General features: G+C 37.5%; 2 protein-coding genes across 32 annotated transcripts in view; one reads left to right on the forward strand and one right to left on the reverse strand.

Moving 5' to 3' along the window:
• The window catches only part of LOC107741206 (calcium/calmodulin-dependent protein kinase type II subunit beta), an 80732-nt gene extending 55074 nt beyond the window's left edge, over window positions 1–25658 (forward strand). For 5 of the 31 annotated variants that reach the window (XM_016553845.1, XM_016553851.1, XM_016553843.1 and 2 more), the window contains 10 exons: window positions 5326–5394; window positions 11272–11316; window positions 14191–14239; window positions 16817–16909; window positions 18797–18937; window positions 19101–19268; window positions 20494–20569; window positions 20663–20757; window positions 20846–21080; window positions 22497–25657. In XM_016553845.1, coding sequence (XP_016409331.1) covers window positions 5326–5394; window positions 11272–11316; window positions 14191–14239; window positions 16817–16909; window positions 18797–18937; window positions 19101–19268; window positions 20494–20569; window positions 20663–20757; window positions 20846–21078 — 969 coding nt within the window. In that variant the 3' untranslated portion in view covers window positions 21079–21080; window positions 22497–25657. Of the gene's footprint in view, window positions 1–2320; window positions 2354–5325; window positions 5395–11271; window positions 11317–14190; window positions 14240–16816; window positions 16910–18796; window positions 18938–19100; window positions 19269–20493; window positions 20570–20662; window positions 20758–20845; window positions 21081–22496 lie in introns of all 31 variants that reach the window. The other 26 variants (XM_016553875.1, XM_016553871.1, XM_016553864.1 and 23 more) reach the window with 13 other exon arrangements.
• A 354-nt stretch (window positions 25659–26012) lies between these two features.
• The window catches only part of LOC107741298 (retinol dehydrogenase 11), a 3021-nt gene continuing 1366 nt past the window's right edge, over window positions 26013–27667 (reverse strand). Inside the window, exons 3-4 of the mRNA XM_016553991.1 lie at window positions 26923–27225; window positions 26013–26754 (exon numbers count right to left, since the gene is read on the reverse strand). Coding sequence (XP_016409477.1) covers window positions 26495–26754; window positions 26923–27225 — 563 coding nt within the window. The 3' untranslated portion in view covers window positions 26013–26494. The remainder of the gene's footprint in view (window positions 26755–26922; window positions 27226–27667) is intronic.

Genomic DNA, 27667 nt, shown 5'->3' on the forward strand with positions numbered 1-27667 from the left:
ATTGTTAGAAAAGATTTCTATTTTAAATAAATGCTCTTCTTTTTAACTTTTTATTCATCAAAGAATCCTGAAAAATCAAAGGTTCATCAACCTTCATCAAAGGTTCCAAAAAAAAATAAAGCAGCACAACAGTTTCCAGCACTGATAATAAATCAGCATATTAGAATGATTTCTGAAGGATCATGAAGACTGCAGTAATGATGCTGAAAATTCAGCTTTGCATTACAGGAAAAAAATAGATTTTAATGTATATTAAAATAGAAAAACTTTATTTTACATCATAATAATATTTCACAATATTACATTTTTTCCTGTATTTTTGATCAAATAAATACAGCCTTGATGAGCATAAGAAACTCCTTTAAAAAATTTTTCAAATCGTTCTGATCCCAAACTTGTGACCGGTAGTGTGTATATATATTTAGATATACTGTATATATTTAGATATAATTTAGATTATATATAAATACAAATATTTTATACATAAATATAACATTTTTCCTAAATATATACTTGCGTGTGTGTGTATCATGTAAACACAAACTTTTATTTTGGATGCGATTAATCGTTTGACAGCCCTATTATCTACCAATAAGACCATGTTTAAATCCAATGCCCAAGATTCCACACATTCACATAGAAATATAAAAGTATAAACACCGCGATGAGTATTTTAGTGAATTTTTACGGACTGTCTAGCAGTCATATGAGCATGGAAATACATGGTTATTTAGCTACCAAATAAAACCTACCTTTAACACACTTCCCCATATTTAAATCCATCCCACAGATTTCCACACATTAAGTAAAAATCGAGTGCGGATTATACAATGAACCTCGTGTTGAGTATTTCAGTGAATTTGCTAGGCTCTCTAGCTGACATAAGAGTGTGGAAATATAAGATGTTACCAAACACTGTAACAAGCTCTATCATGGAGCCAGCGATACCACTGAAAGATGAGACGAAATGAAAGTTTTATTTCCGTCAGCGCCTTTAGGCGTGTGGGAGACATTTTAAGAATATGATATAACGACGACGGCTGTGATGCCATTGAGGAATCTATGGAATCTTCCACAAGAGCCAGAGTAATTTGATTCATGAAACAGGATTTTCAGAGATGAACTGCACTTAACACTTAGGGGAGTGTTCGCAGACACACACTCAAAACACATTTCTACCTGTTTCTACTTTGTCGTCACCCCACTAGCCACCTATGTGACTCACACCTGTTATCTCCATGTGTATGTATGTACGTGTGTGTGTGTGTGTTTGAGCGGAGAAATAGTTCAGTGGGAAATGCGACTCTGGTTCCAAGAATAGCCGTGAGTCTGAAACCCTGGAAACTCTGAGACGAAAATAGCAGCACAGCGCTCCTCTCATCACCTAGCAACAGGCTCCCCCACGTCCTCTCCAGCCATTTTAAAATATTTCTTCTGTCCTTTTCACGATTACTTTGTTTTCTCTCTCTCCTTCCTTCACCTTTATGCTCTGTCGCCGTCTTCGGAGTTCAAGCTGAGCTGATCTTTATTTAGTCTCTGTCACCATTTTTCAAATTAACTGAAGCTGACTTCCTCACTTTGTGTCTAAATCTTTGCACTACCGCTGGTTATGTAATTCTGCTTTGGAGGCGTTTTTATTTATTTTTTAATATGGCAGTTGCACCGATTGGAAGTTGCGCTGCTGCGTTTTCAACCAAAGCACTTCTGAGAACATTCTGTGCTTAATATAACTCGTTCTTGGCTGCCCTTTTTTTAGGACAAAAAATATCACTGAACCACACAGACTGTGCTTGCTTCCTGTCTCAGCAACCCTGCCTGTCCTTGCACATCATTCCTACTTTGTGTAGCTCCTACGTTGTTTTCCCTGCTCCAGGTTCAGGGCCAAATTGTCTCTGAACGGTAACTGTCATATGTCACAAACAACTGACCCCGGATCAGGTAACTTTGCTTACAACTGATCATTCCTCAGGTGCACTTCAACTATTCTTCTGCTAGTGGCATGTTTCTCTCTCCTTTTTCCTTCACTTGACCCACTACCCTTCCTTGTTCCTCTTCCTCCAAATTTCCTCTTGTACAGAAGAACCTTCAAGTCTACATATTGTCTTGCTCTGAACCCAGACCTTCACATGCACTCCAAAATTATTTTTCAAATCGTTTTCTTTGACTAAAATACACACAGCTCTGACAGCATTTGAGATCTCGTCCCAGCACTTTTCTCTTCACCCCAAATGAACATCAAACAAGTCAACAGCTACTTTTTTAAATATCGTCTCAGTTTCCACCATTTTTCTCACTTCTCTCCTTTTCATTCTCTCTGTAGAAGCGAAAGTCGAGCTCTACCATTCAGTACATGGTGAGAATCTTGTTTCATTTACACCCTTCTATTTTCTTTCATCTTCCTCTTCTTGTACCTCCACCTACTGTACTGTTGCTAATGTGCAACACTTTCCTCTAAAGTCTTACTTCCTGCATTTCTGTGGGACATAATGAAATGATGGCCAGTATAAAACATACTCAGACTGGTTCTATTTTAAAAAATAAAATAAATAAATGCATTAAAAAATTGCATGTTTTTTACTGGTCAACTAATCTTGGATCTTATGGTGCGTTCAAGTCATGTCGGATATATCGTATTTACGAGTTGAACGCACATGAACGCCACCACAAAGTCGTTATTACGAGTGGGGAAACTCAAAATTTTCTTTAAGCCCCGAATTTCCGAGTTGGGGGCGTGTCAATGAGAAACATGGCGGAATCGATGGATGCAACGTCTGTAGTTGACGGTAAATTTTTGTTTAAATTGATAGTTTAGTTGTCCTATAAACTTAAATTGGTCATGTTCTTGTTACGCAGCTAGTTAATGAAATCTAAGTTAAAAAATGCAGACCCTGTTGTATTTTCTTGTAATTTATTAAAAGAAGGTACACCGCCATCTTGTGCCGACTAAACTGACTTGAACGCACCTGACGTCGTAATTACGACTTGTCAACTCGTAAGTACGAACGTCCCAGGTGGACTTGAACACAGCATTAGTCTCAGGGGCTGTTTACACCTGGTCGCTTCATGTGTTTTGTCTGATCGGATAGCTATCCGATTGTGAAAAGACCAAGTGTAAATGCTCTCCGAAACACATTCGAGACAGATATAAATCCAATCGCACAAACCACTTCAGGATGTGGTCTGGGCCGCATTCCAGACGAAACTGGACCAGTGTAAATGCATCTGGTTTTTGAAACCACATATGTAAATTTTACTCCTCCCAAAATGTTAAAATAATAAACGTGTGAGAGCGTGTTATAGGCTATATGAGATTATAGTCACATATGACTGCGCTAATGCAACACGCATCGCCATTAGCGCAGTCATACGTGACTATAATGTCATATAGCCTATAACACGCTCTCACACGTTTATTATTTTAACATTTTGGGAGGAGTAAAATTTGCATATGTGGTTTCAACAACCAGATGCATTTACACTGGTCCAGTTTCGTCTGGAATGCGGCACAGACCACCTCCTGAACTGGTTTGAGCGATCGGATTTATATCCGTCTCAAATGCGTTTCGGAGGGCATTTACACCTGGTCTTTTCACGATCGGATAGCTATTCGAAGAATTATAACAAAAACTATGTTCGTGTCCACACCTGCGGTAGAGAACGCTTGTAGAATTAGAACAAGTACTAAAACGATATAGTTAAGCCCCTGATACACTTTTCGTTTTTTGCTGAGGGGTAAAAGAAGATGGAGCCTGCCTCTGACCAATGGTAAACAACAGCTTTGGAACTTTTGGAACTATTGTATGGAGCTGTTCTGGAAAGTTCGCTTTGGAAAGCTGTTTTGAACTCCCCAAACTAACTTTATTTTGGCTTATTTTGGTTTATTCTTTGATTTTGCTTGATGTATATCGGGGCTTTTAATAGTTCTCGTTATCATCTTTGGTGTGAACAGGCCTTAAGGGCACACGTCTAGTCTTATTTTATATGATCAATTTCAGATAAACCCATCCCAGAGTGGCACATAAAAACTAAATGAACAGAATGGTTGCAATCAGTATCTGAATGTCTAAGTGCACAGTTCTTGGCCAGAACACACTGTGGACTAGACTTTTTAGAGTTCAGATCTGGCTTTGTGAGACCACTTGGTCCCAGTAAAAATGTCCTGCTTTCTTGAGTATTTTCTGACAAACACTGGGTTCCTCCTCCTTGCTGTTCTTTCCTTTGTTTGAATAATTTTGACCGGCTTCCTTTGACACCACAAACCTCTTGGATCTCATTCTGCATGTGGGTAATTGGATGTATTTTGGTTATACTGACCACTCTGGAAGCTTTCTAAAGCAGGTTTAGGAGAGGCCTTTCTGTTCATACACAGGTAGACAATGGAATAGTCATGTAGAGTAAGACCCTGTGTTTTTCCCAATATTTCCATAAGATCTGAAGATCCTATTTCTGCACAACCCAGGGTTCTGACTGCACCAAATCTGCTTGTTTCCTTCAACTTACATTTATTTGCAGGATTGATGCTTATATTCTCAGTGCTCAGGAATTTTTTCTTATGGCTCCCATAAGAGGATAGCATTGCTGGTTGTCCTTCCCAACAATATCCCTGTTTACTTGGATAAAGTTGGACTTCCATGGAGATGCATGACCATCTGTGATAAGTCTTTGGGAATTGTTAATGAATTCTGTAAGCCATCAAGTGGTCCAGTTACTAGGAACAGTGTGTATTTGAATGGATATGTGTGCCCATACTGCCAAAGTCATGTTATGATGTGTTTTTGCTCATGTATGTGAATTTGTTTCATGCTTGTGAGGATCCAGTAGTCGTGGGCTGCTGTTCATTCATCTCCCTTGACCATGCCTCCCGCGCATAGACACATAATAACAACATTCGCGTGAGTGCCTGAGCTGTACAAGGGAAAATGGACCATTAGATACCACTGCAAGCTCATAAACATGAGTCCTGAGGGACCCCCGAGTACAAATAAACACTCATAGCTAATCCGCCTCTGCATGTAATGTGGCTAATTGGTATAATGGATTAGTTTAGGAAGCCAAATTGGCGAAAAGCATTTTATAGACTTTAATAATGACCCTCCCTTTTCTTTGACTGCTAGAGAACATTGTGTCTCAATGAATAACACTGTTTTCATGTAAATAGGTAGTTGGCACTACATCAGTCAGTTACTTTAAAACAGATAATGACGGTACCCTACTGCATGTGTTTGTGTGAGTGTGCTTGTGTACATGTGCATGCCGAACTCTCCCTCGTTCCTTCTTAACTTGACACTTTCTTAATCCGAATGTATGTTGTGTTTCCCTGCACAGCCCCAGACAAACAGCACCAAAAACAGCATAGTCACCAGTCCCAAGGGAAACCTCCCCTCTCCTGCACTGGTATTTACCTCTCTAGTCCTTTTCTTTTCTTCCAATCCATCCTTTTTTCCCCCCTCTGTTTGTGACTGCACTTGCAATCTTTAGTACAATAAGGATTTTTTGTTTGTTTGTTTGTTTTCTTGTGTGCTGTTTTACCAACTTTTTCATTGCATCTGAGTGCAAGCCTATATTTAAAAAAAATTTGCAATTTAAAGCTAGTAATAAAATTAAATAATATAAACACTATGTATTTTATAATGCAAATGTTAAATGCAAAGATACGGTGTTTAGAGCAGAAAATAAAATGTATGTATAGTATAAACAGTGCATACAGTGGCCTCTAAATATATGTGTGTACTGAAGCTGCCCTTAAATTGTATAAATTTAAATGAGTTGGATATCAAACCAGTGGCATTTGATATTAAAGGGATAGTTCACCCAAAAATTTAAATTCTGTCATTAATTACTCGCCCTTATGTCATTCCAAACCCGTAAGATCTTTGTTCATCTTCGGAACACACATTAAGATATTTTTGATGAAATCTGAGAGCTCTCTGACCCCCCATAGACAGCAAGGGTACTACCACGTTCAAGGCACAGAAACGTAGTAAGAACATCGTTAAAATTGCCCATGTGACATCAGTGGTTCAACCGTAATTTTACAAAGCTATGATAATACTTTTTGTGCACAAAAATAACAACTTTTTTCAACAATTCTTCTTCCCCAAGTTACCATCTACCGCCATTATTGAGAGTAACATGGCGCATGCGCATGATGCTGCTGACGTAGAACACGCATGCGCTGCGCCTTGTTTACGAGCAGAGGAAAACACGCTCATGCGTCGTGTTACTCTCGATAATGGTGGTAGATGGCAACTCAGGGGGGAAGAATTGTTGAATAAAGTTGTTATTCTTGTTTTGCGCACAAAAAGTATTATCATAGCTTCATAAACTTACGGTTGAACCACTGATGTCACATGGACTATTTTGTCGATGTTCTTACTACGTTTCTGTGCCTTGAACGTGGTAGTTACCTTGCTGTCTACGGAGGGTCATAGAGCTCTCGGATTTCATAAAAAACATCTTAATTTGTGTTCAGAAGATGAACGAAGATCTTACGGGTTTGGAACGACATGAGGGTGAGTAACAATTTTATACAAATGATGCTGGTTTGCTTTTTAAGGCAACTTCGAAGGGCTGTTGTAATGCATTATTTTTGCTGAACTCTTACATGGTGATACACACACTCTTTGTTACAGAGGCCACCTGTGTAACGGAAATGTCATTGCTGATGGCTTGCTGGAAACAGAATGACTTCAACAACACAGTCTGTTCTAAAGAAGTCTCAGTCTTCTACACATGTGTTGAAAAGGTAACTCCCAGTCCTCAGGAAATCCTCTGTAAAACAGCCTACTGATAGCGGACAGTAGTTTAACATCCTTAAAGGGATAGTTCACCCAAAAATGAAAATTCTGTCATTAATTACTCACCCTCATGTCATTCCAAACCCGTAAGGCCTTCGTTCGTTCATCTTCAGAACACAAATTAAGTGAGGGTAAGCATAAACAGCAAAGCAGCTGACACGTTCAAGGCCCAGAACGGTAGTAAGGACTTCAATAAAATGCCCATGTGACATCAGTGGTTCAACCGTAATTTTACAAAGCTATGATAATACTTTTTGTGCACAAAAATAACAACTTTTTTCAACAATTCTTCTTCCCCAAGTTACCATCTACCGCCATTATTGAGAGTAACATGGCGCATGCGCATGATGCTGCTGACGTAGAACACGCATGCGCTGCGCCTTGTTTACGAGCAGAGGAAAACACGCTCATGCGTCGTGTTACTCTCGATAATGGTGGTAGATGGCAACTCAGGGGGAAAGAATTGTTGAATAAAGTTGTTATTCTTGTTTTGCGCACAAAAAGTATTATCATAGCTTCATAAACTTACGGTTGAACCACTGATGTCACATGGACTATTTTGTCGATGTTCTATATACATTTCTGAGCCTTAAAGATGGTAGTTACCTTGCTGTCTATGGAGGGTCAGAAAGCTGTTCCGAAGAAGAATGAAGGTCTTATGGGTTTAGAACAACATGAGGGTGAGTAATTAATGACAGAATTTCCATTTTTGGGTGAACTATCCCTTTAAGAACTAACTTTCATGCTACCATTTTTGCTATTACTTTTAACCAACTGGTCTCAGGGTGATTTTTAGTGGCTGTAAGAAGTTTTCAATTTCTTAAATGTGTCTTAGCAGAGAACCACAGGCGTAGTTCATCATATTAATGATGAACATGTTCCACTTTGCTTTGAGAACCACAAAGTGTCCATATGCAATAATTTTAAACAATATATCAATTTGAAACCTAGCAAAAGTTTTTTTTTGTTTGGTTTTTTTTTGTGAAATGCTTGGCAAATTGTGCTTTTGATAACTTTTCTGAAACACATGCCACCTGGTTTGATGATTAGTTATCTAATGCACTGGCATTCTTGCATTTTTAAGGGTGTCTAAAATGATGAAATACTTTTGGGGCTATTATATTTCTGTATTTGAACTGTGGTCAGTGAGTGAGCAGTGTCAGCATCATCATTATGATCTGGATTGGTTTGGGGATAGGAACTCCTGCTAGGGCTCTTAGAATCCTCTTAGAATCAGCCCTTAAACTATTCTTACGGTTTCCTGGCTGCAGTGGTGAGAAGAGGCTGTTTGGTTCACTGAGATCCTTAATGGTGTTCCTCACTTAAATCCACTGGGTCTAGTATACTGTAGTTGTCAGTTGAGTTGAATGTTTACAGTTCTGAGCAGTGCTGTTGCCATTCCACATGTGTTATGTGTGCGTGTGCATCTCAGGAAGTTTGAAGATCAGCATTTATTTGTAATAGAACATTCCAAATGTCTTTATTGTCATTTTTGATTAATACAATCAATTTATTTCAAAAATCTTACTGACAAATATGTGTATATATGTACTATTTATTTTATATTTGAGAGATCTGTGAATTCACTAGGAATTGCGCCTGCTGATTACATACGTTATGAATAAATAATTTATTTTATTTGCAAGCTTCCCTTATATTAAACACTTTTATACGCATTATGCAATGCTAATTGCATCAAGTGAAAGGAGGTTTGTTTGCGCTGAAAAGAAAAATATTTTTTAATTTAAAGGTGCAGCACTATTCCAGAGCAAGTGCCATCTAGTTAAACGGTATTGTAAGTGCTTTATGAACATTTTTAAATGACCCAGCCTTGAAGTGGCACAACTGTTTTTTGAATTTACCCCTATGCTTTTTGGATCTGTCCATGGACCCAGTTAAGCTCTGTTTATTCAGTTGCACTCTATGTCATTCTGATATATTACTATACACTCTAGTCACACATTTATGGGGTTGTTTTTTTGATTGCATGCCAGTTTGACTTTCAGTTTCTGCTTTGATCGGTAGGTAATGAAGGTTGTTTATTGCTTGGAGTTGGCAGGGAATTTAATAAATGTCATTATGCCAGCATGGTGGGTACATGGGTGATGTGATTATTTAATGTTTAATGACATGCTTGAGGGATATAGATGGATCGTCTATGTTCTGAGGGGATTTTTGTAGATTTCTGTGGTCTGTAAAAGCTCCGTGAAGAGGTTTTAGAGTGAACCCTGAGCATTAAGGAAGGAAGCTCCTAATGGAAACATGACATGCATTCCAACATATACAGTTATTGCAACACGTGGCATCAGAATATTTTAGGGTCTCTCATAGTTGCCCTTTAATGCTGCCACTGTGGAGTTTGTGTGCTGCTCGTGTGTGTGCGTTTTATGGTGCAGATATAGTTACTCAACCTTGAAGTGAAGTGAGGAGGTGTTTATGGTCAGAAAAGACTTTAGCCTTAGTGCTTTGTTTCATGGCTTCCCTTCCAGCTTTACTGTTAACTGTACAGTTGTGTAGGACTGGATGATATTTTTATTTTGTACCCTTTTGATATATCTCCATATTTATGTTTTTGTATTTAAAATTTGCTTTGCCTTTTTATTTTTTTCACAATAACCAGTACTTTAATCAAGCAGCCAAGGATATTTAAACTGTTATATGTAAGAACTAAAAAAACATAAAGATTGTTTTCATAAACATTAAAAATAATTAAATCTTATAAAAAAGAAAAAATTAGACTGTTTTTCACTAACTAATCTATTCTAACTAATTTATGTGCCAGGTGCCAGTATAACAATGCATGGTAATATACAACACATTATATACTCGCATATATTTTCTGTATTTTTGAATATTTTACTGACATTTTTTAATATTTGGAAAAATAATCATTTAATAATGACAGATACTGATATTTAATGATGACAGAAGTATTGAGTTTGAAGATAAAAGAATTTGAACTGTACCAACACTAACAGTTTTAATCAGACACCATTAATGTCATAATGCAAAAAAAAAAAAACGTCATAAGCAATATAAATATATTTTTATATGTAGCTATGTGACAATAACAATTTTATCAGTAAGACTAATCAACTAAAATTTCTTAAAGGTATAGTTCATCCAAAAATGAAAATTATGTCATTTATTCACCCTCAAGTTGTTCTAAACATGTATGAATTTATTTCTTCTGTTGAACACGAGAAGTTATTTTCAGTTGACGGTAGCCATTGACTTCGGTAGTATTTTTTTCAAGTCAGTGGTTACTGTCAACTGTTTGGTTACCAGCAATCTTCGAAATATCTTCTCTTGTGTTCAACAGAAGAAAGAAATTCATACAGGTTTGGAACAACTTGAGCGTGAATAAATGATGATGCAATTTTCATTTTTGGCTAAACTATCCCTTTAAAAAGGAAATTAATTGTTAGCATTCGCAGCTTCTTATAGACTCTGGCTGCGTCTGAAAACCTAGGCAGCTGGCTTGCTGCCTTATGAGGCAATGATTTTGCAGGCAGCGTTTTTGCACAAAGGCACCTCATGAAACTGATTTCGGACAGGCTTCTGAGGCAGCGAAACGGTTTAATGATCTACAACAAAATAGAACGAGTTTTGATGATAACTAAATGAATATTTAATTATTATAATACTGATTTCTCGCTAGAAATAACATCAAAAGTGCAAGAAGTGAATCAGAAACATACATTTAAACAAACTGACCACCAAACGCAACTTTCAGGCGCCATCTTTATTTTTTTATCTCAACCGTCACGGAATTGTGGGATATCAAAGGCAGCGAAGGATACATCTATGCTGCCTTCAAAATTAGTTTAGAAGAAGGTACCTCCAGAGACAGGAAGTGAAGCAGAATTTGTATTCGGACGTGCCTTGATGCCTTCCTGCCTTGGAATGCTCCCTCCGAAGGCACATTTTAGAGCTTTTGGACGCAGCCTCTGTGTCCATAGTAACTTTAGCATGCAACTGCTGCCTGTTGCACGGGGCAACAGTTGTCATGGCGATGAATACCTCATAATGATGGGGACCACAGGCTGCTGATTGGACAGTAAGGGAATGTTACTTCCTGCGAGAGAGAAGTGGGCATTACAAATTTATGCGGTCTGATGTGTGTCTAGCTAGCAGGTTTCCGGGGTTGACACGTACACAAAGGAGACGGATTAAAATAAACATGTTAGTATAGCGGCTGCGATAGCATTCGCAGTCGTTCTGTCAAAATCACGCTATTTCACTTTCAGCGATACGATGCTGATTTTGTCCGTTCGTAGTTGGTGGTTTTGAAATATTGGAGCCTAACGTGCAGTAATTTGTTTTATGAAGCTCTCTGGTGGTTTTTGTGCACGTTTTGTTTGTTCATTTTTACTGGTTTGGCAATCACAAACACCCATCCACCCACACACGCTCTCTCTCTTCTTTTTTCTCCTCATGTTTTTCCACCCCCTCCTCCCCTGTCGCTCTGTAGGAGACACAGACCACTGTCATCCATAATGCAGTGGATGGGATTAAGGTAACCCACCACCAGCACCACCACCACTCTTTTTCTTTCCTGCCCACCATCCGTCCTCTGTTTGATCTGCATCCCCACAATGCATTTCTGCTAATGTGACTACAGACTACACTCTTAAAAATAAAGGTGCTTCAAACGGTTCTTCAAGCGATGCCATAGAAGAACCATTTTTGGTTCCACAAAGAACCATTCAGTCAAAGGTTCTTTAACGAACCATCTCTTTCTTGCGTTTTTGTAATCTGAAGAACCATCTTTCGCCACAAAGAACCTTTTGTGAAACCGAAAGGTTCTTCAGATGTTAAAGGTTCTTTATGGAACCATTTAGACAAAAAGGTTCTTCTATGGCATCGTGAAGCACCTTTATTTTTAAGAGTGTATGACATCATCTGAGCGTGTGTGCCTGTTGGCTGCTGCGTGACCCTTTTGAAGTTTAATGTGTATTCGCGCTAGTACTCTTTAGATCCGGTTGAATAACTCATTACTATTAAGAAATTGCATCTTTTAACTAAACATAATATGCAAATGAGTAAACGTATTCCTCTAATGAAACGCATGTCGTGTTGAAGGGTTGAGTCGTTTGTTTGCCGCTCCTTTTCATATGTGCTAGTGTGATTGTTTCACTATTAATCGACCGTCTGTTTAATAGTGATGTTTATTAATGATTGTGATGATGGGAAATGACTCTTGACACATCAGATGTTTGCCGTATGAGGCCGAAGAGCAACATTTGGAAATCTGTGTCATGAGAATATTAAACCTGCTGTCTCAGGTCTCTCTGTTTCCGACTGTGTGGTGTAGAGACCTCTTGTGGTGCTCATTGAACGTGCAACTTGCGAAACAATCTCCCTTGACATGAAAAAAATATTTTTGACAGTCATTATTTTTTAAATAGCATTTTGTACTTCTAGTGGAAGAGAAATTAAATTCTTCATCTTTTTAAAATAAAACATAAATAGAAATGAAATGGAATTAATTTAAATGTAAATATTTATTTGAAATATAATTTTTTGTAATGCCTGTGCGGTCATTTTTGATTAATTTAATGCATCCGTGGAAAATAAAAGTAGGCCTGTAATATTACTAAAAATCTCTTTGATTCTCCCAGGTGGCAGTAGTGAAGTCTAGATCTGGGCCCGGTTTTTCTGCCAGTGGTTGCTGTTCTGTGTGAATTCTGAATTGGTCTTAATTTCCCCCTAGAAAATGAGCTATTAGACCCTTGCGTGGGAAGCTGTCCATTTCGCCACGTTTGCCACTGTCTTTGTACAGGTGTAACAAGGTCTCTAGCACAGCATAGATGATGGAATGAGAGAACAAAAGCCTTTTCAGGAGCACCTAATAATATCGGCCCACATACTGATGGCCTATTTACAGCAGGAGCTGGTGTCCTTGGTGATCACTACGGTTACGCTGTGACAGGTGCACGGTCCCGTTTCTCAGGTGACCATGCCCTCCTCCTCCTCCTCATTTCCTATTGAGACTTCATTCTGTCGATTAATTCAATTGAGCAATAAGGTACAAGAGGAAGTGCTGTGTAAATACTTACCGCTACAAGGTGTTGTTGCAAACCCTTCAGCTTTGACTCTTTTCTCAATATAGCTGGGCTCATTTTAAAATAGGAAATATTTTTTAAAACATTATTTTAGTAAGAATTTTATTGCAATCCAACAGTGGTTTTGCGTCAGGACTCTGCTATAAATTAGACATCAAGTGGTGACCCAACACAGCACCAAAATTATTTATCATGCAGGTGAACATAGTAAATTATTATTTTTTAATTTTTTAAAATTTTTATTTATTTTACAATAAGGGTTATTATAGTAAACCAAAACCATAAAAAAAATTGTTGCTTGAAATAAAATGAACTTTTTAAACCTTTAAACTTCAATTAGTGCAACTTGATCTACTGAAATTACTAAAAATAAAACTGAAAGAAAAATTTGTAAAAAAAAAAATAAAAAAAAGCTCTACATAGATATATTTTTATATAGCTTTAGGTTATTTGTATTTTAGTGATTAGTAATTCAGTATTTCAATTTAAACCTATTTATTTCAGTTAGCTGCCATGACAAAATTTCAGATTTTTGTATACGTTTTATATTTTATTTCCACGTTATTCAATTACCAAAAATTATTTTAAGTAAAAATAATAGTTTAAGTTAAAAAAAAATTATTTAACAGTAACAACACTGGTTTATCCTCACTGCAAGTTAGTACGTAATGTCTGTTTACTTTCACTTTTTCCTTAATGTATTTTGTTTGTGTTATAAAGTTTTTTGAAGATTAGGATTAGAATTTGATTGGCTTCTAATGCCAAAATATCTATACATCTATAGTACGATTGGACATAACCTCAATTTACAACTCCACGCTTTGTTTTTAGTGTGCTTAGTAAGACCCATCAAATCGCATCCAACAATATGAACTTGAATTCACATGATGCAAAATAAATGTGCATCCAGTATGCACCAAAGAAGACTGCAGGAGGCCAAGAGTGTGTTGTTTTATATTACTGTCTGTTCCTTACACAAGCGTTTGTAGTACTCTTGTAATTAGTGCAGCCCGTCTCTCAGATTTCAGCACAGGATATTGTGAATTTATTGGATATTGGATATTGTGAAGGAAAGAGTATTGAGTTCATAATGTTCATTCCTGGTGGAGGTGTGGCCTGTGTTTAATATCATTATGTATGTGAGTGGGATTATAACAAACATAACAAGCCTCTTCTAACAGTCGTGCTGACATGGACATGCATCATTGAATGGTTAATTGTGCGTGTGATTCCAAAGTGAGGACTTTGGCCCTTGTTGGTATTCTTTCTGAAAAATTTCAATATATTGTCTTGACTAATTGGTGTTCTGTGTCTGAATATCACAGGAGTCGTCGGACAGCAGTAATGCCACAGTGGAGGATGAGGAAATGAAAGGTAAGACTCAACTATCAGCATTTGTATGGAACAACACACACTGCAGCTTTTCAGCAAAGATTTCTAAGGTTTTGTTCAGACAGGCTGCAAAAATATTATAGTTGTTTGTAGTCTGAATAGCAAAAATAATATAATACTGTGTGTGTGTAGTTTAAAATCCAAATAAATTTGTTCAGTACGTTCAGGTTGTCATCTTTCTACAATGACATCTGCTCTCTTATGTGTTTTCACATTGGGCTGATTCGAAAGGGATTGTTCACCCAAAAATGAAAATGATGTATTAAATAATTAAAAATGAATAATTATTTACTCACTTTTGTGTCGTTCCAAAACGGTATGACTTAGTTTCTTCTCCAAAACACAAAAGAAGATATTTTAAAGAATGTTTTAACTGTTTTTGTCCATACAGTGAAAGTCAGTGGGGTCCAAAACAACACTGAACCCCACAGACCAAAAAAAAATAAAAATTCTTGAGAATATCTTCTTTTGTGTTCCACAGAAGAAGAAAAATACAGGTTTGCAAAGACACCAAGGCGAGTAAATGAATCTTCATATTTGGGTGTACTAATCAGATTTTACATAGCTACAGAGCAAACGGTCAGTCCTAAAGTTCATATTTGAAAAACAAATCAGATTTACACTACCATTTAAAAGTTTGGGATCCTTTTTTTTTTTTTTTTCTTGAAAGGAACTTTTATTCAGCAATGATTGAATTGATAAAAAGTGACAGTAATTACATTTACAATATTACAAAAGTCATTTTTCAAATTAATGCTGTTCTTTTGAACTTTCTATTAATTTAAAAAAATAGTAACCTCTAAAATATAATGCAGCACAGCTGTTTTCAGTGTTGATAATGATAAGATTTTTTTTTTAATTATTATTATTGTGCAGAAATGATTAGAATGACTTCTGAAGGATCACGTGACACTGAAGACTGGCGTAATGGCTGCTAAAAATTCAGCTTTTCCATCACAGGAATAAATTACATTTTAAAGTATATTAAAATAGAAAACAGTTCTTGTAAATTGTAATAATATTTTACTGGTTTTACTGTATTTTTGATCAAATAAATGCAGCCTTGGTGAGCATAAGAGACTTCTTTCAAAAACATAAAAATCTTACTGAACCCAAACTTTTTAAGTGGTAGTATATGCAGAGTAATAACAAAAGTCTAAACATTTTAGATTCACTTTATGGCCCATTTATATTAAACTGAGAAATTTAGTGAAAAGTTTTAGCCTGAGCTTATTCAGTGCTCACTTCTGGGCTCGAAAACTCTGTTCTGGGTTGGTGTCACTCCTAGTTTCAGTGTCTGTGTCAGCTCTCTCTGCCCCAGAGCAAGGCAAGGGCACCTTGTGCTATAATTAAGCTCAGTGGGAAACAGAGACCCTGGCTATTTCAGAGCGAGTGTGCGTATGAACAGAAAACTTGCCGCCAAATTTCTGGGCAGACAGTGTGCATGACAGGAGCGTGATGTCTTGTTTTCGCTATCACACAAAAGAGACGGTGAGAAGTGTGTGTGTGTGTGTGTGTGTTTGTTACTTCTAGGTGGTGTTGGGAAATATCTGGTTGCAATAGTTGAGTGATGAATTATGGCGCAGCTGTGAGAAGTTAGCTTAATAACATCTATGCTAGCATGTAAAGCTCTTCTGTTTGAATAAGTTGTTTGAATAGAGGCTGCTTGTAAGGACTGTAAATTAGTATTTTCAAACAGTCAGGTTGATTTCTGCAACCAGCTAGCATGCCTTTTAATGGTCCTTTTATGGTTTAAATAGTCTAGTTTGTTGATTTGATTTAGTAAAACTTTTTGTGTTCCGTTTCATTATATTCTCTAAACTGATTAAGTTATGGTTGTCATCTTTGCTCAGTCTTTGTCTTGCTTCATTCCTATTTGTAGTAATACAAACACTGCAGAAAATAGCTGTTAGAACTTATGAACTAAAACATTCAGAGATGTTTATGCTTAAAACCAATGAAAAAATCTGCCAGTGGAACAAGACAAAATACAGTTATATTCAAGATACATTTTCTGAAAGCAAGTCTAGTTTTGCTTCTCAGATACTTGTCTTGTTTTAAAGAAACACTTAATTCAAAAATGAAAATTTCTGAAGTTTCTCGTAACTTCATGAAGTTAGACCTACACAACTGGCATAGAATTTTTGTGTACAAAGCGGATAGTTCCGGTCCTTGATTCTGATTGGCTGAGCCACGTTCGAAGTTGTTGTAAATTACTCTACAAACATACACCTTTGTTGTCAACAAGACTCCGCTTCGCGTCGTGCCTACCAACGCCCCTTAGCTGTTATAAATTCACTGTAAACCACGGCTTATTGCTTTATTTTGGGTGACATATTCCATTAAGGATCTTTCATTTAAAAATAGGATTTTTTTTCATTTCATTCGTTGGTCATGTATACTGAAGTAACACTTGGCTAGAACCACCACACTTTACATGAAGGCATCTCGCTCCTCCGGCATTTTCTAGGCTTGAGAATGGCTGCAAAAACCCTGTTGATGTCAGTATGCTTTCTGTGTCCCATCTCTCTCTGTGTGATGTTGGGTGGCGTCTCACAGGAAAGCTTGTAGATAACAGTTCAGCTCAGTCAAACCCCAGCACCCAGCCTGACTCCGCCCACACACCTCCAGGCCCCTCCCCCGCTCTCTTCAGTAAGTGCCCTCTGACTGCCATGACCTCACCACCTTCCCATAATCCCCTTTTGCATGTGTGTGACACAGATCAGCACTAAAATTAGTAAAGTAGTGCCATTAAATGAGTGGCATTACTGGAGATTATGTGCACAATTTGTGTTCTCATTAGTAAACGGATACTTTGGTTTTTAATCAAATCTAATCTTGCCGTTTTCTGTGTCCTGATTGTTTAACCAATTTCTGGTGGTTTCTCTGGATTTATTTAGAGGGATAGTTCAAAAAAAAAAAAAAAATTCTGTCATCATTTACTCACCTTACCTTCATGTTCTTCCAAGCATGTATGAATTTCTTTTCATCTGTGAAACATTAAGGGGGTGTTTACACAAAATTCCATTTTAAACTAAAAATGGAAAACTTATGCATTTTGGCTGTTTATTTACAAGACAATGGTGTTTTGGGGGCCTGAAAATGCAAACTTTTGAAAATAGGTTTCAAAGTGCAAGTTTTTGAAAACGATACCATTATCGTCTCGAATATCATTATCGAATTTGTGATGTCATGGGCATGTGTATTACGTGTTCGAATAGTGTTCCTTTAAAAAGTGACATTGCCAACTACTGGCATGGTGTGCATAAGACAGCGTTTTAAGTCTTTTTCGTGGATCCAGGGATCGTTTTGACAAAGTTGTCGTCTGTACACAAAAAACGCAAAGGAAATTTTTTTTCTATTTTTAGCGCATCGTTGTTGTATAAACGTACCTTGAAAAAGAAATTATATATTATAAATACATGTGTATATGTATACTATCGTTCAATATTTTGGGGTCACTTCGATGTTTTTAAAGTATTTCATGCCCACTAAGGCTTTTCTTTGATCAAAAATACAGAAAAAAGTAATATTGTGAAACAATATTACAATTTAAAATAACTGTTTTCTATTTGAATATATTTCAAAATGTAATTTATCCCTGTAATGGCAAAACTGTATTTTCAGCATTACTTTAGTGTCACATGATCCTGCAGAAATCATTCTGATATGCTGAATTGGTGCTCAAGAAACATTTCTTATTATTTCTTATTCAGAATTCTTTGATGAATAGAAAATAGAAAAACAGTTTATTCCAATCTACCCCTAACTTTTGAATGGTAGTGTATATTTTATTTATTAAAAAAATACCATACAAGTCTATATAATCATTTGTGACCCTGGACCACAAAACCAGTCTTAAGTCGCTGGGGTATATTTGTAGCAATAGCCAAAAATACATTGTATGGGTCAAAATTATCGATTTTTCTTTTATGCCAAAAATCATTAGGATATTAAGTAAAGATCATGTTCCATGAAAATATTTTGTAAATTCCCTACCGTAAATATATTAAAACTTAATTTTTGATTAGTAATATGCATTGCTAAGAACTTCATTTGGACAACTTTAAAGGCGATTTTCTCAGTATTTTGATTTTTTTTGCATCCTCAGATTCCAGATATTCAAATAGTTGTATGTTGTAGTTGATGTAAACCATACGTCAAAGGAAAGCTTTCAGATGATGTATAAATCTCAATTTCAAAAAATGTACCCTTATGTTTTGTGGTCCAGGGTCACATTTGTTAGCAGTCCATATAATCATTTGCTATAGTATGTTCTTATGTTAGCCATATGGTAGCTTTGTGTGGAAAAGACTGAAATTATTTACTAGTAAATCTTACTCCTACTGCAGCTCAGATACCCAAAAACCATTGAATGTTTGAAATAATGTATGGGTATACAATGATGAAATAGATTTTCATTTTTGAGTAAACTGTTCCTTTAGTGCCACTGCACACAGGACTGCTATTACTGTTCTGCTCCTTTTCTAAGCTCAACTCCACTCTGTTATTTCTGTCCTGCCCTGTCTGGGCCCACAGCTGCCACTAAGTTCACTGATCTATTGGGTGTGGTTCGCCGGGGCTCGGTGCCCACATATGATGGTGAGGGGGGGAGCACTATCACTCCAGCTGTTGTTTCTGCCCCCTCCACTCCCCAGACCCCTAACATTCCCACACAGAGTAAGTCCCTGATGGACCAGTATGCAAACAGGTTATTCAGAAGAAGTTCCATGTTTATTAGAAACTTTTCGCTCACTGCATATTTGATTAACCATGTTTTCTGCTAGTGATTAGTCTTTTTTTTTTTCTTCTGTCATCTGCCTTTCGTCAATTATGCATCCAGTGTCACGTTTGACTGATCTAGTGAGCAGTGTGCGCAGACCTACAGCCCCTCATACAGACAGTGAGCCATCAGCAGCCAGCAGACCCCTTACTGCCCCAGTATCTGCCCCATCACACCCCTCCCCTTCCCCTGCCCAACCGTCCTCGAGCCCCCTGCTGTCAGCACATTGTGAGTATGTGGTGTCAGTGTCTGTGTCTGTGCTGGCATTACTGGCACAGCAGCATGAGTTTTTGATTTCCTGGGAGTGTAAAAAAGCAGCAATGATGCTACTGGACTAACATGCATAGAGTGTGGATTTCTCGAATGATTTAATCACATCACTGTGTACACCTGGCTGGGAGTAACATGCATCTCAAAATGCTTCATCTGTGACCACTTTTGTATTATGAAGAGGAGAGTCTCTCACAAGTGTTATTGCAGGTTGATACAGCACAAAAAAACTAAAAAGTTGATATCCCCGGAGTTGATTTTTATTAAAATGACATTAATAGAAAAGAATATATATATACAGATACACACTACTATTCAGACTTTTGGGATTGGTAAGATTTTTTTTGTTTTTGAAAAGTCTCTTATGGCTTCCAAGGCTGCATTTATTTGATCAAAAAATACAGTAAATATTATCACAATTATAAAAAGTCTTCTATTTGAATATTTTAAAATAGTATTTTCTTAAAAAAGTAATTTTTCCTGCATTGGCAAAGCTGAATTTTCAGCAGTCATTACTCCAGTCTTCAGTGTCAAATAATCCTTCAGGAATCATTCTAATATGCTGATTTGTTGCTCAAGAAGCATTACTTATTATTATTATTATAAGAAATCTATGATATTGTTATGTCACATTAAAACTCTCTTGAAAATTTCTTACCATTCTGTCATAAGTATCATATTTTGTCTTTTTTTTTTGTTGCTTTTTTTCACACAAAAATAATCATTAAACAGTATATTTAAATAATATAAACAAACTACTTGTGATTAGACCACCTGGTCTTACAGAGAATCTTTGAATTGTGTTGCCTCTAGAGATTGAGTTGTGTTTTAACCTTCAGTTATTTGAGCTGTGGTATTTGGAGTCCTGTGACTAACAGAGCTGGAAAGGAAATGCTGTGTGTGAGAGCACGTACGGTAGTGTAGGTGGCTGAAATCTGTTTGGGTGGATGTTCAGACAACCTGTTTTTTTTGTTTGTGTGTGTGTGTGTGGGCTTCTGTCTGTCACAGGGGCTTGTGTACTGATGCAAAAAGACACATGAGTCTGCTGAATAAATTAGAGTGAACCTGTGAAACATGTTTTGTGGTGTTTTAAAAGATATTACTGCTTACCCATAATGCTCCTCCTTCATGCGCATACTAATACAAGCTGGCTTCTGTTAACGCCGACTTCCTCTTTCTACAGCACGCAAACAGGAGATCATCAAAATCACTGAACAGCTTATTGAGGCCATCAACAATGGCGACTTTGAAGCCTATGCGTAAGTTACTTGTGTGTGAGGTGTATTTTTAACTTTACCCACAATTGACAGTAAATGAGATGGCACTGAAACAATTGCTTTAATTCTTTCCAGTAAAATCTGCGACCCTGGACTCACCTGCTTTGAACCTGAGGCCTTGGGAAACCTGGTGGAGGGGATGGACTTCCACAGATTTTACTTTGAGAACTGTAAGCGGAGTCGGATTACTCTTCACTTCTACCCTGTCGGTCATGACGTCTGTTCATTAAAGTGTGGCCGTTTTTCACTCTGTCATAGTGCTGTCTAAGAACAGTAAGCCCATCCACACCACCATCCTTAACCCTCACGTGCACCTGATTGGAGATGAGGCCGCCTGCATCGCCTACATCCGCCTCACGCAATATGTGGATGGGCAGGGCCGGCCGCGCAGCAGCCAATCGGAAGAGACGAGGGTGTGGCATCGCCGGGACTCTAAATGGCAGAATGTCCATTTCCACTGTTCGGGAGCTCCAGCCGCCCCTCTACAGTGAAGGTACATCCTCGTATAGACAGATTAATGTTATTTAAAGGGTTAGTTCACCCAAAAATGAAAATTCTGTCATTAATAACTCACCCTCATGTCGTTCTAAACCCGTAAGACCTCCGTTCATCTTCGAAACACAAATTAAGATATTTTTGATTAATTCTTAGAGCTCTCTGACCCTCCATAGACAGCAATGTAATTACCACGATCAAGGTCCAGAAACGTAGCAAGGAGATCGGTAAAATAATCCATGTGACATCAGGGGTTCAACCGTAATTTTACGAAGCTACGAGAATACTTTTTGTACGCAAAGAAAACAAAAATAACGACTTTATTCAACAATTCGTCTCCCCACCCTAGCGCCATTTTGGAGAGTATCCACTGAAGGCAAACAGCGTATGCTGTTCTGTGTCAGATGCGTCACGCGGATACGTTTTCTACGTTGTTTACGCTTTGATTTGAATGAAAACAACGTATCCGTGTGGTGCGGCTGACACAGAATAGCATACGCTGTTTGCCTTCAGTGGATACTCTCCAAAATGGCGCTAGGGTGACGCGGAGGAGACGAATTGTTGAATAAAGTCGTTATTTTTGTTTTCTTTGCGTACAAAAAGTATTCTCGTAGCTTCGTAATATTATGGTTGAACCGCTGATGTCACATGGATTATTTTACCGATCTCCTTGCTACGTTTCTGGACGTTGATCGTGGTAATTACATTGCTGTCTATGGGAGGGTCAGAGAGCTCTCAGAATTCATCAAAAAATATCTTAAATTGTGTTTTCCGAAGATGAATGGAGGTCTTACGGGTTTAGAACGACATGAGGGTGAGTTATTAATGACAGAATTTTCATTTTTGGGTGAACTATCTCTTTAAGTCTTTAACAAATTCTCCTTGTGCCTTAAAATAATCAAATTTTGTACACTACCGTTTAAAAAGTTTGCGGTCAGATGTTCTTTTGAATTTGAAGAATCCTGAACAAAATGTATCACAGTTTTCACAAAAATATTTAGCAACATCTTCATTATATAGTTGCCTTAAAATATGCTGGTATTATATAATTCACCACTGTTAGAGAAAACACATTTTGGTCTTTTCACAGTTACTGATATATAGCCCTAGTGACAATTACACTATAAAAAAAACTTTTTTTTTTTTGAAGTTGTAAATAAAACGTATTGTTGGAGTATGTTTTTCTAGAAAATACTATTTCAGTCTTTCTACTTCAAAAAGTTCTGTTTAATTCAGTATTTCTTTGTAATTATTTGTGAAATTAATAGCAATTTTCGACTGCAATTTGTTTCTACACCAATTTTTTATTTTTTTTTCTTCAGTGTAGCCTTGGTCTGCTCATTGCACACTCTTGAACAGATTGTGTAGTTGTACAAAGTGACGACACGCAGCTAACAACCTTATTTTTCCTCAGGTTGAGCTCATTGTAGCCACATCTAACAAGAGAGCCCAGCCAGAAATGGAGAGTGCAAGAGTAAAAGAGAGAGAGTGAGGGAGGGGAGAAGTTGGAGAGAGGGAGGAAGGAAAGCGAAGCCCAGTGATGGGTAGCTGTGAGTCTGCAGTGCCTGACCCTCCCACAATGGGCCCGGCCCCCTCACCTGCCAATCACTTTTGTGCGTTGTCTTCTGTCTTACCTTCAGCTTTACCCCCTCCCTCCCAGACACCGTCCCTGTATCTTTACACCCGTGCAGAGACTCCCCTCGTTGTGCACATGTGCTGTGTGGAATTGGACAGTCTTTGATTAGTACGGATAATAAGGCCTCAGCGAGTCGTCTGTGAAATGCCATGCTTTCTGTCGCACCTTCCCAGTGTGAGTAATGTTACACTGATTCGCCGTCCTCACTTACAGTGTGTAGATTTTCAATATTATTGTTATTCTTCTTATTATTATTATTAATATTGTTCTTACTGTTGTTATTAGTATTAAATGCAAAAGCAATTGTATGTGTCACTTACACAATTCACGTTCTGGATGCCAATGATTTGTAATTTATGCCTTTTCTTTTCCGAACATTTTTGGAGAGCATGATTTTTTCACTATATCACCACGGAAATGGCCGCCGTTTATGTACAGGCTTCTCAGTGCGATTCATATCCAACCGAAGCGTCTGTCCATGTGTGTTCAAACGTTAGTGGACATTTGTTGGTATGTGTGACTGTTTTGGGGCAGATTCTACCAGAGCCTGATAAAGAACGACGTGACGTTCGGGGTCTTCCAGCTTTAGTCGTTATTTCTCGCATCGTTAGCTCAAATTTGGAATAATTCAGCAGATTTGCTGTCAGTTGGCGAACTTCATATTGGATGAACAATCCCTTGTTCTGGAAAGCCACAATTGTGCTTTATATGTAACCTGTTGCAACGTTAGTATTATATTTTAGTGTTAGTGTTGCGATGTTTTGAATTTTTTTCGTTTCTTCTTCAGCTGAGCCAGCGTGTTAGGTTGGACCGACTGAATCAAACTAAAAGCCATACCTCAGCTGAACATACAGTAGGCATACCAGATGATGACCTCCTCATTCATGTGTCTTCTCGGACTATGGAAAGATGTGGACATCCAATGACATCATTAGAGGAGATTGTTCTCAAAAAAACAACTATTGTATCTCAACACTAGTCATAGTGGAGGTTTAAAGTCCTTGGAGGCCATTAGAGAGCAGCTGATTGAAGGAATTTTGGTGGGTTTTTAGCTGACGGAGTTACATATTTTTGCTTTTTAGCGTTTTTTTGCTCTTATATGTTGACATTTATATTTTTCGTGACATATAGCGTTGACTTATCAATATTACTCATTCTATTTTTGAGAGTTTATATATATTTTGTTTGTCGTCGGTGTGTGAGACTTTTAAGGAGAGTGAAAATGTTGTCACCCTGGATCCTTTTTAAAGTGTGTTTACCCTTTGGATGGGCAAAGTGCAAGGAGTGTGAAAGTCTTTCGAAGAATGAAGAGGTTCGTAGTCGAAATCGGCAGCAATAGTTTTATATGTCAGAAGATGGTAAGATATAGTTTATGGAGTGCATGTCACGCCTCGTACAACTTTATACTGGTTTCACTCTACTTCTAAAGGGTTTGAACCGTGGTGAACTGACGCGTCAGTGTGACATCATCACCCGGTCATGTGACTATTTTATTGACCTTGTGTCCTCAGGTTGTATTTATTTATTTGATATTATTATCGCAACTTCTTACATGCTTCTTACGTTTGTGTACGACACTTTGTCTAATGTTTGAACTCACTAGCTTTGAGCCACGTCATATCGATGATGACTACTGATCTTTTTTTGTTGTTATTATTTGAAAGAAATTGTCTCTCACACAGATAAAAAAAGAGGCAATCTTTTAAAATCCAATCAAAATATTTCTCTCAAACAAAGCGACCCCGCGAGGCACGTGTACTCGTTTGTGCTCCGGTGTTCTGCTTCTGTTATAGTTGTGTCTCATTCTTCAATGCTTTATCTCATGCAAAACTTCACCTGTGTTTATACGAGTGATCAGAGTTCCACACCTGTCTGCTCCCTAAAAGAAAATCACAAAAAAAAACAAAGCAAAACAGCATGTAAAAAGTGTACTGTTCTCGGTGTGTTTAGCAACGAAAATAAACATGTTGAAGAGTGAAAGTGCACATCAGTATTAAAACAGGACACACAGTATTGAAACTGCAGTTTACTGCATTTCAGCTGGAATTTCTTTGCATGATAGTCACTTGAACACTAGGTTTGGTGTTATCTTTGATTTAATTTTTTCTATTGAATGCTGGTTTACCTAAACCTTTCTCTTATCTGTTTTACCAGCTTTGTTAAGTGCATATATATATATAATATTTTTGTCCCAAAATTATGCTGACAATGGCTGTGTAAATGACGAAGACTATTGCTACGAAATGTCGGTGATTATGGAAATGGTGATATTTCTACGGCATGCTTTTGTATAAGCTCATTGTTGTCAGTGCAGGGTGACTGATATTTATATTAACGACTATAAGATTTCTCATTAGTATGAGACTGCTTAACTTCAGAGAAGCACTTGCAATATTAGCTAAATATGCATGGGTTTTTTCGAAATCACTTAAAGCTAAATTTGTATCAGCAGTGATATAGATCTGCTGTTTGTGCTTTGCGGATATTCACCAAACCTGAATGGCCAATAAAATCATGGATTGTTTCTGACTTTTATCAGTCTTTTATGACTAACTTAACAATTACAGCTCAGTAGATAGCGGAGATCCAGAATATTTTTACCTGTACCGACAACATTGTCCATCTTTAAGCACAGGACTGTTTCCGTTCGACTCGTCATATCACTTCTCTGATTGGAAACCGTACCGGATAGTTTCTCTGAAGTTGAGTTTTCTCACAGTAGCCCTCTGTTAGTTTTGTTTTTCTATATATAATAATATTCTCTTTGATTTCTGAGGATTCTTACTCTTGTTATTGCTCTGTTCTCAAACATGCTCTGTGTATTCCCTGACTTAAGCAAATGTGTTCAAAATATATAAATAAATGATTTAAATACTGAAGAATCATGTGCATGTATTCAAAATTGACAAGCAATATGTTTTTAAAGGGTTTTTACTTGAAATAATGCAGGCCTCATAGCTCCCAGTTGGTCTATTTCAACACATTAAAAATCAATTCCACTATGGAGAAAATGAATGGGATTTTTACTTCCTTAACCTGACTGTTGCATTCTATTTTAGGGATTTTTAAAACGGTCATTTCCAGGCCTGCCAGGTTATGGAAATAGGTTATGGACATAAGTACAATCTTTAAATCACGTAATATTTAATATTGAGGGTTTTGAAGGAGACATTTTACACTACTCAGTAAGCTGTAATGCAAATGGGAATAGCTTTTTCAACCACTTTTTTATCTTTATTTTCCATTAGCATTTAAAATGCATTTTAATTAAAAATTCTACCGTGGGGAAAAATTAACCTTTTTTTTTTTTTAATTACTTTTTTAAAGTTTAAAAATGTCACCTTTGACATGGAGTGATCAAATGTATGAATGCAAAAGGAAATGTAAATTGCTTTGGATAAAAGCATATGCCAAATGCATTAATGCAACCTTTGTAATTCTGCTAGATTTGTGCGCTTTCGTGCTTTGATTTGTTTGCATTTCTAAATGTGCACCCTCCATCTTCTTAAATGGAATTTGTAGAGACCTATTTACATTCTTCACTAATTAAAGTGTTTAATGAATACATGGGCAATTCAATACTGCATGTCAAACACCACATCAATCATCATCAAATAAATTACACTGTAAAAAAACAGCGCACACAACGTCAAAACTCTAAACAGTGCCATAAAAATCACATTCATACAAACCAAAAACTAACATGGTTTTCCATAAGCAGCATAAGAATCAGTCTGCTTCTCAAACATGCAAACAAAAAGCAGTGTATACTGTTATCAGGCCAGTTTAACTAGTCTCTCACTGGCCTCCCAAAGTTTTTTTGCTACTCCAGAATCTCTAGCGAAGGCTCTTAGATGAGCCGGCCGACAGTCAGTGAAGTATCCTCCGTTGTGCGGCAGCACCTCGTCTGATACAGCGCAGTAGACCACCGTCTGCGCCCCAGCCTCACACGAAACAAAAAACATGAACATCACCACCTGCACCAGGATCCGGAACAGAACTGAGTAATGACAGGTCCAGTTACTCTGAACGTAACCTGAATGAGACAAAAGATACAAGATGAACTTAACAATAATCACCTTCAGATAAGGTGAAGATCACTATTATTACTGCTCACACTTAGGGACACCAGGAACACCCTAGCAACCACATAGCAACCTTTTCTGCAGTTGTAGAGAAAGTCAGGCTATATTTTAGATCTCACCAGGGTGAACGGCATACGCAGTCACTCCTTTCCCCTCCATCATGTGAGCGAGCTCCTGTGTGAAGTAAATGTTGGCCAGCTTGCTGCGGCAGTAGGTGAAGAACGGGAACAGGTTGTAGTTGAGATCTTGGAAGTCCAGCTTCTGGTACTTGTAGCTGGAGCAGGTGAGGGTGATCACTCTGCTCGGTGAGCTCTCTTTCAGTCGCGGGAGAAGAAGGTTCGTCAGTAAGAAGTGGCCAAGGTGGTTCACGCCAAAGCACATGGAGAAATCATCATCTGTCCAGTCTAGAACGCTGGGCATGCCTGAGGGGAAAAAACATATATTTGATGAAAACACAGTAAATTTGTAATATTGTGAAATATTATTACAATTTAAGAAGTTTGTGAATGTAATTTATTTCATGCTGATTTGGTGCTCTTGAAACATTTCTTAATGTTGAGTTTTTGCCGCTTAATAATATTGTGGAAATCGTGATACACTAGATAGGGCCCTAACTTGTGTGTTTTTTTTTTGTTATTAAAAATAAAAAATAAGCAAGCCCAGCCCAGGGGCCCATTCTTCGTACGTCGCTAACTCAGTTAGCTGGATTTGATTGTTGACGATTTCACTTGATCTTGGATTGTTTGGTTCTTCGAAGCTCATCCCGGAGTTGCTGTCATAGCAACAGGTCCGTAAACTTAAACCTGCTCGGGAGCAGGCTTATTTCATGTAAACAGGATTAGATTGCATCTTTTTAAGCAGAAT

This window comes from Sinocyclocheilus rhinocerous, unplaced genomic scaffold (assembly GCF_001515625.1).
Source record: "Sinocyclocheilus rhinocerous isolate Xijiao unplaced genomic scaffold, SAMN03320098_v1.1 scaffold615, whole genome shotgun sequence".
NCBI classification, from domain to species: domain Eukaryota; kingdom Metazoa; phylum Chordata; class Actinopteri; order Cypriniformes; family Cyprinidae; genus Sinocyclocheilus; species Sinocyclocheilus rhinocerous.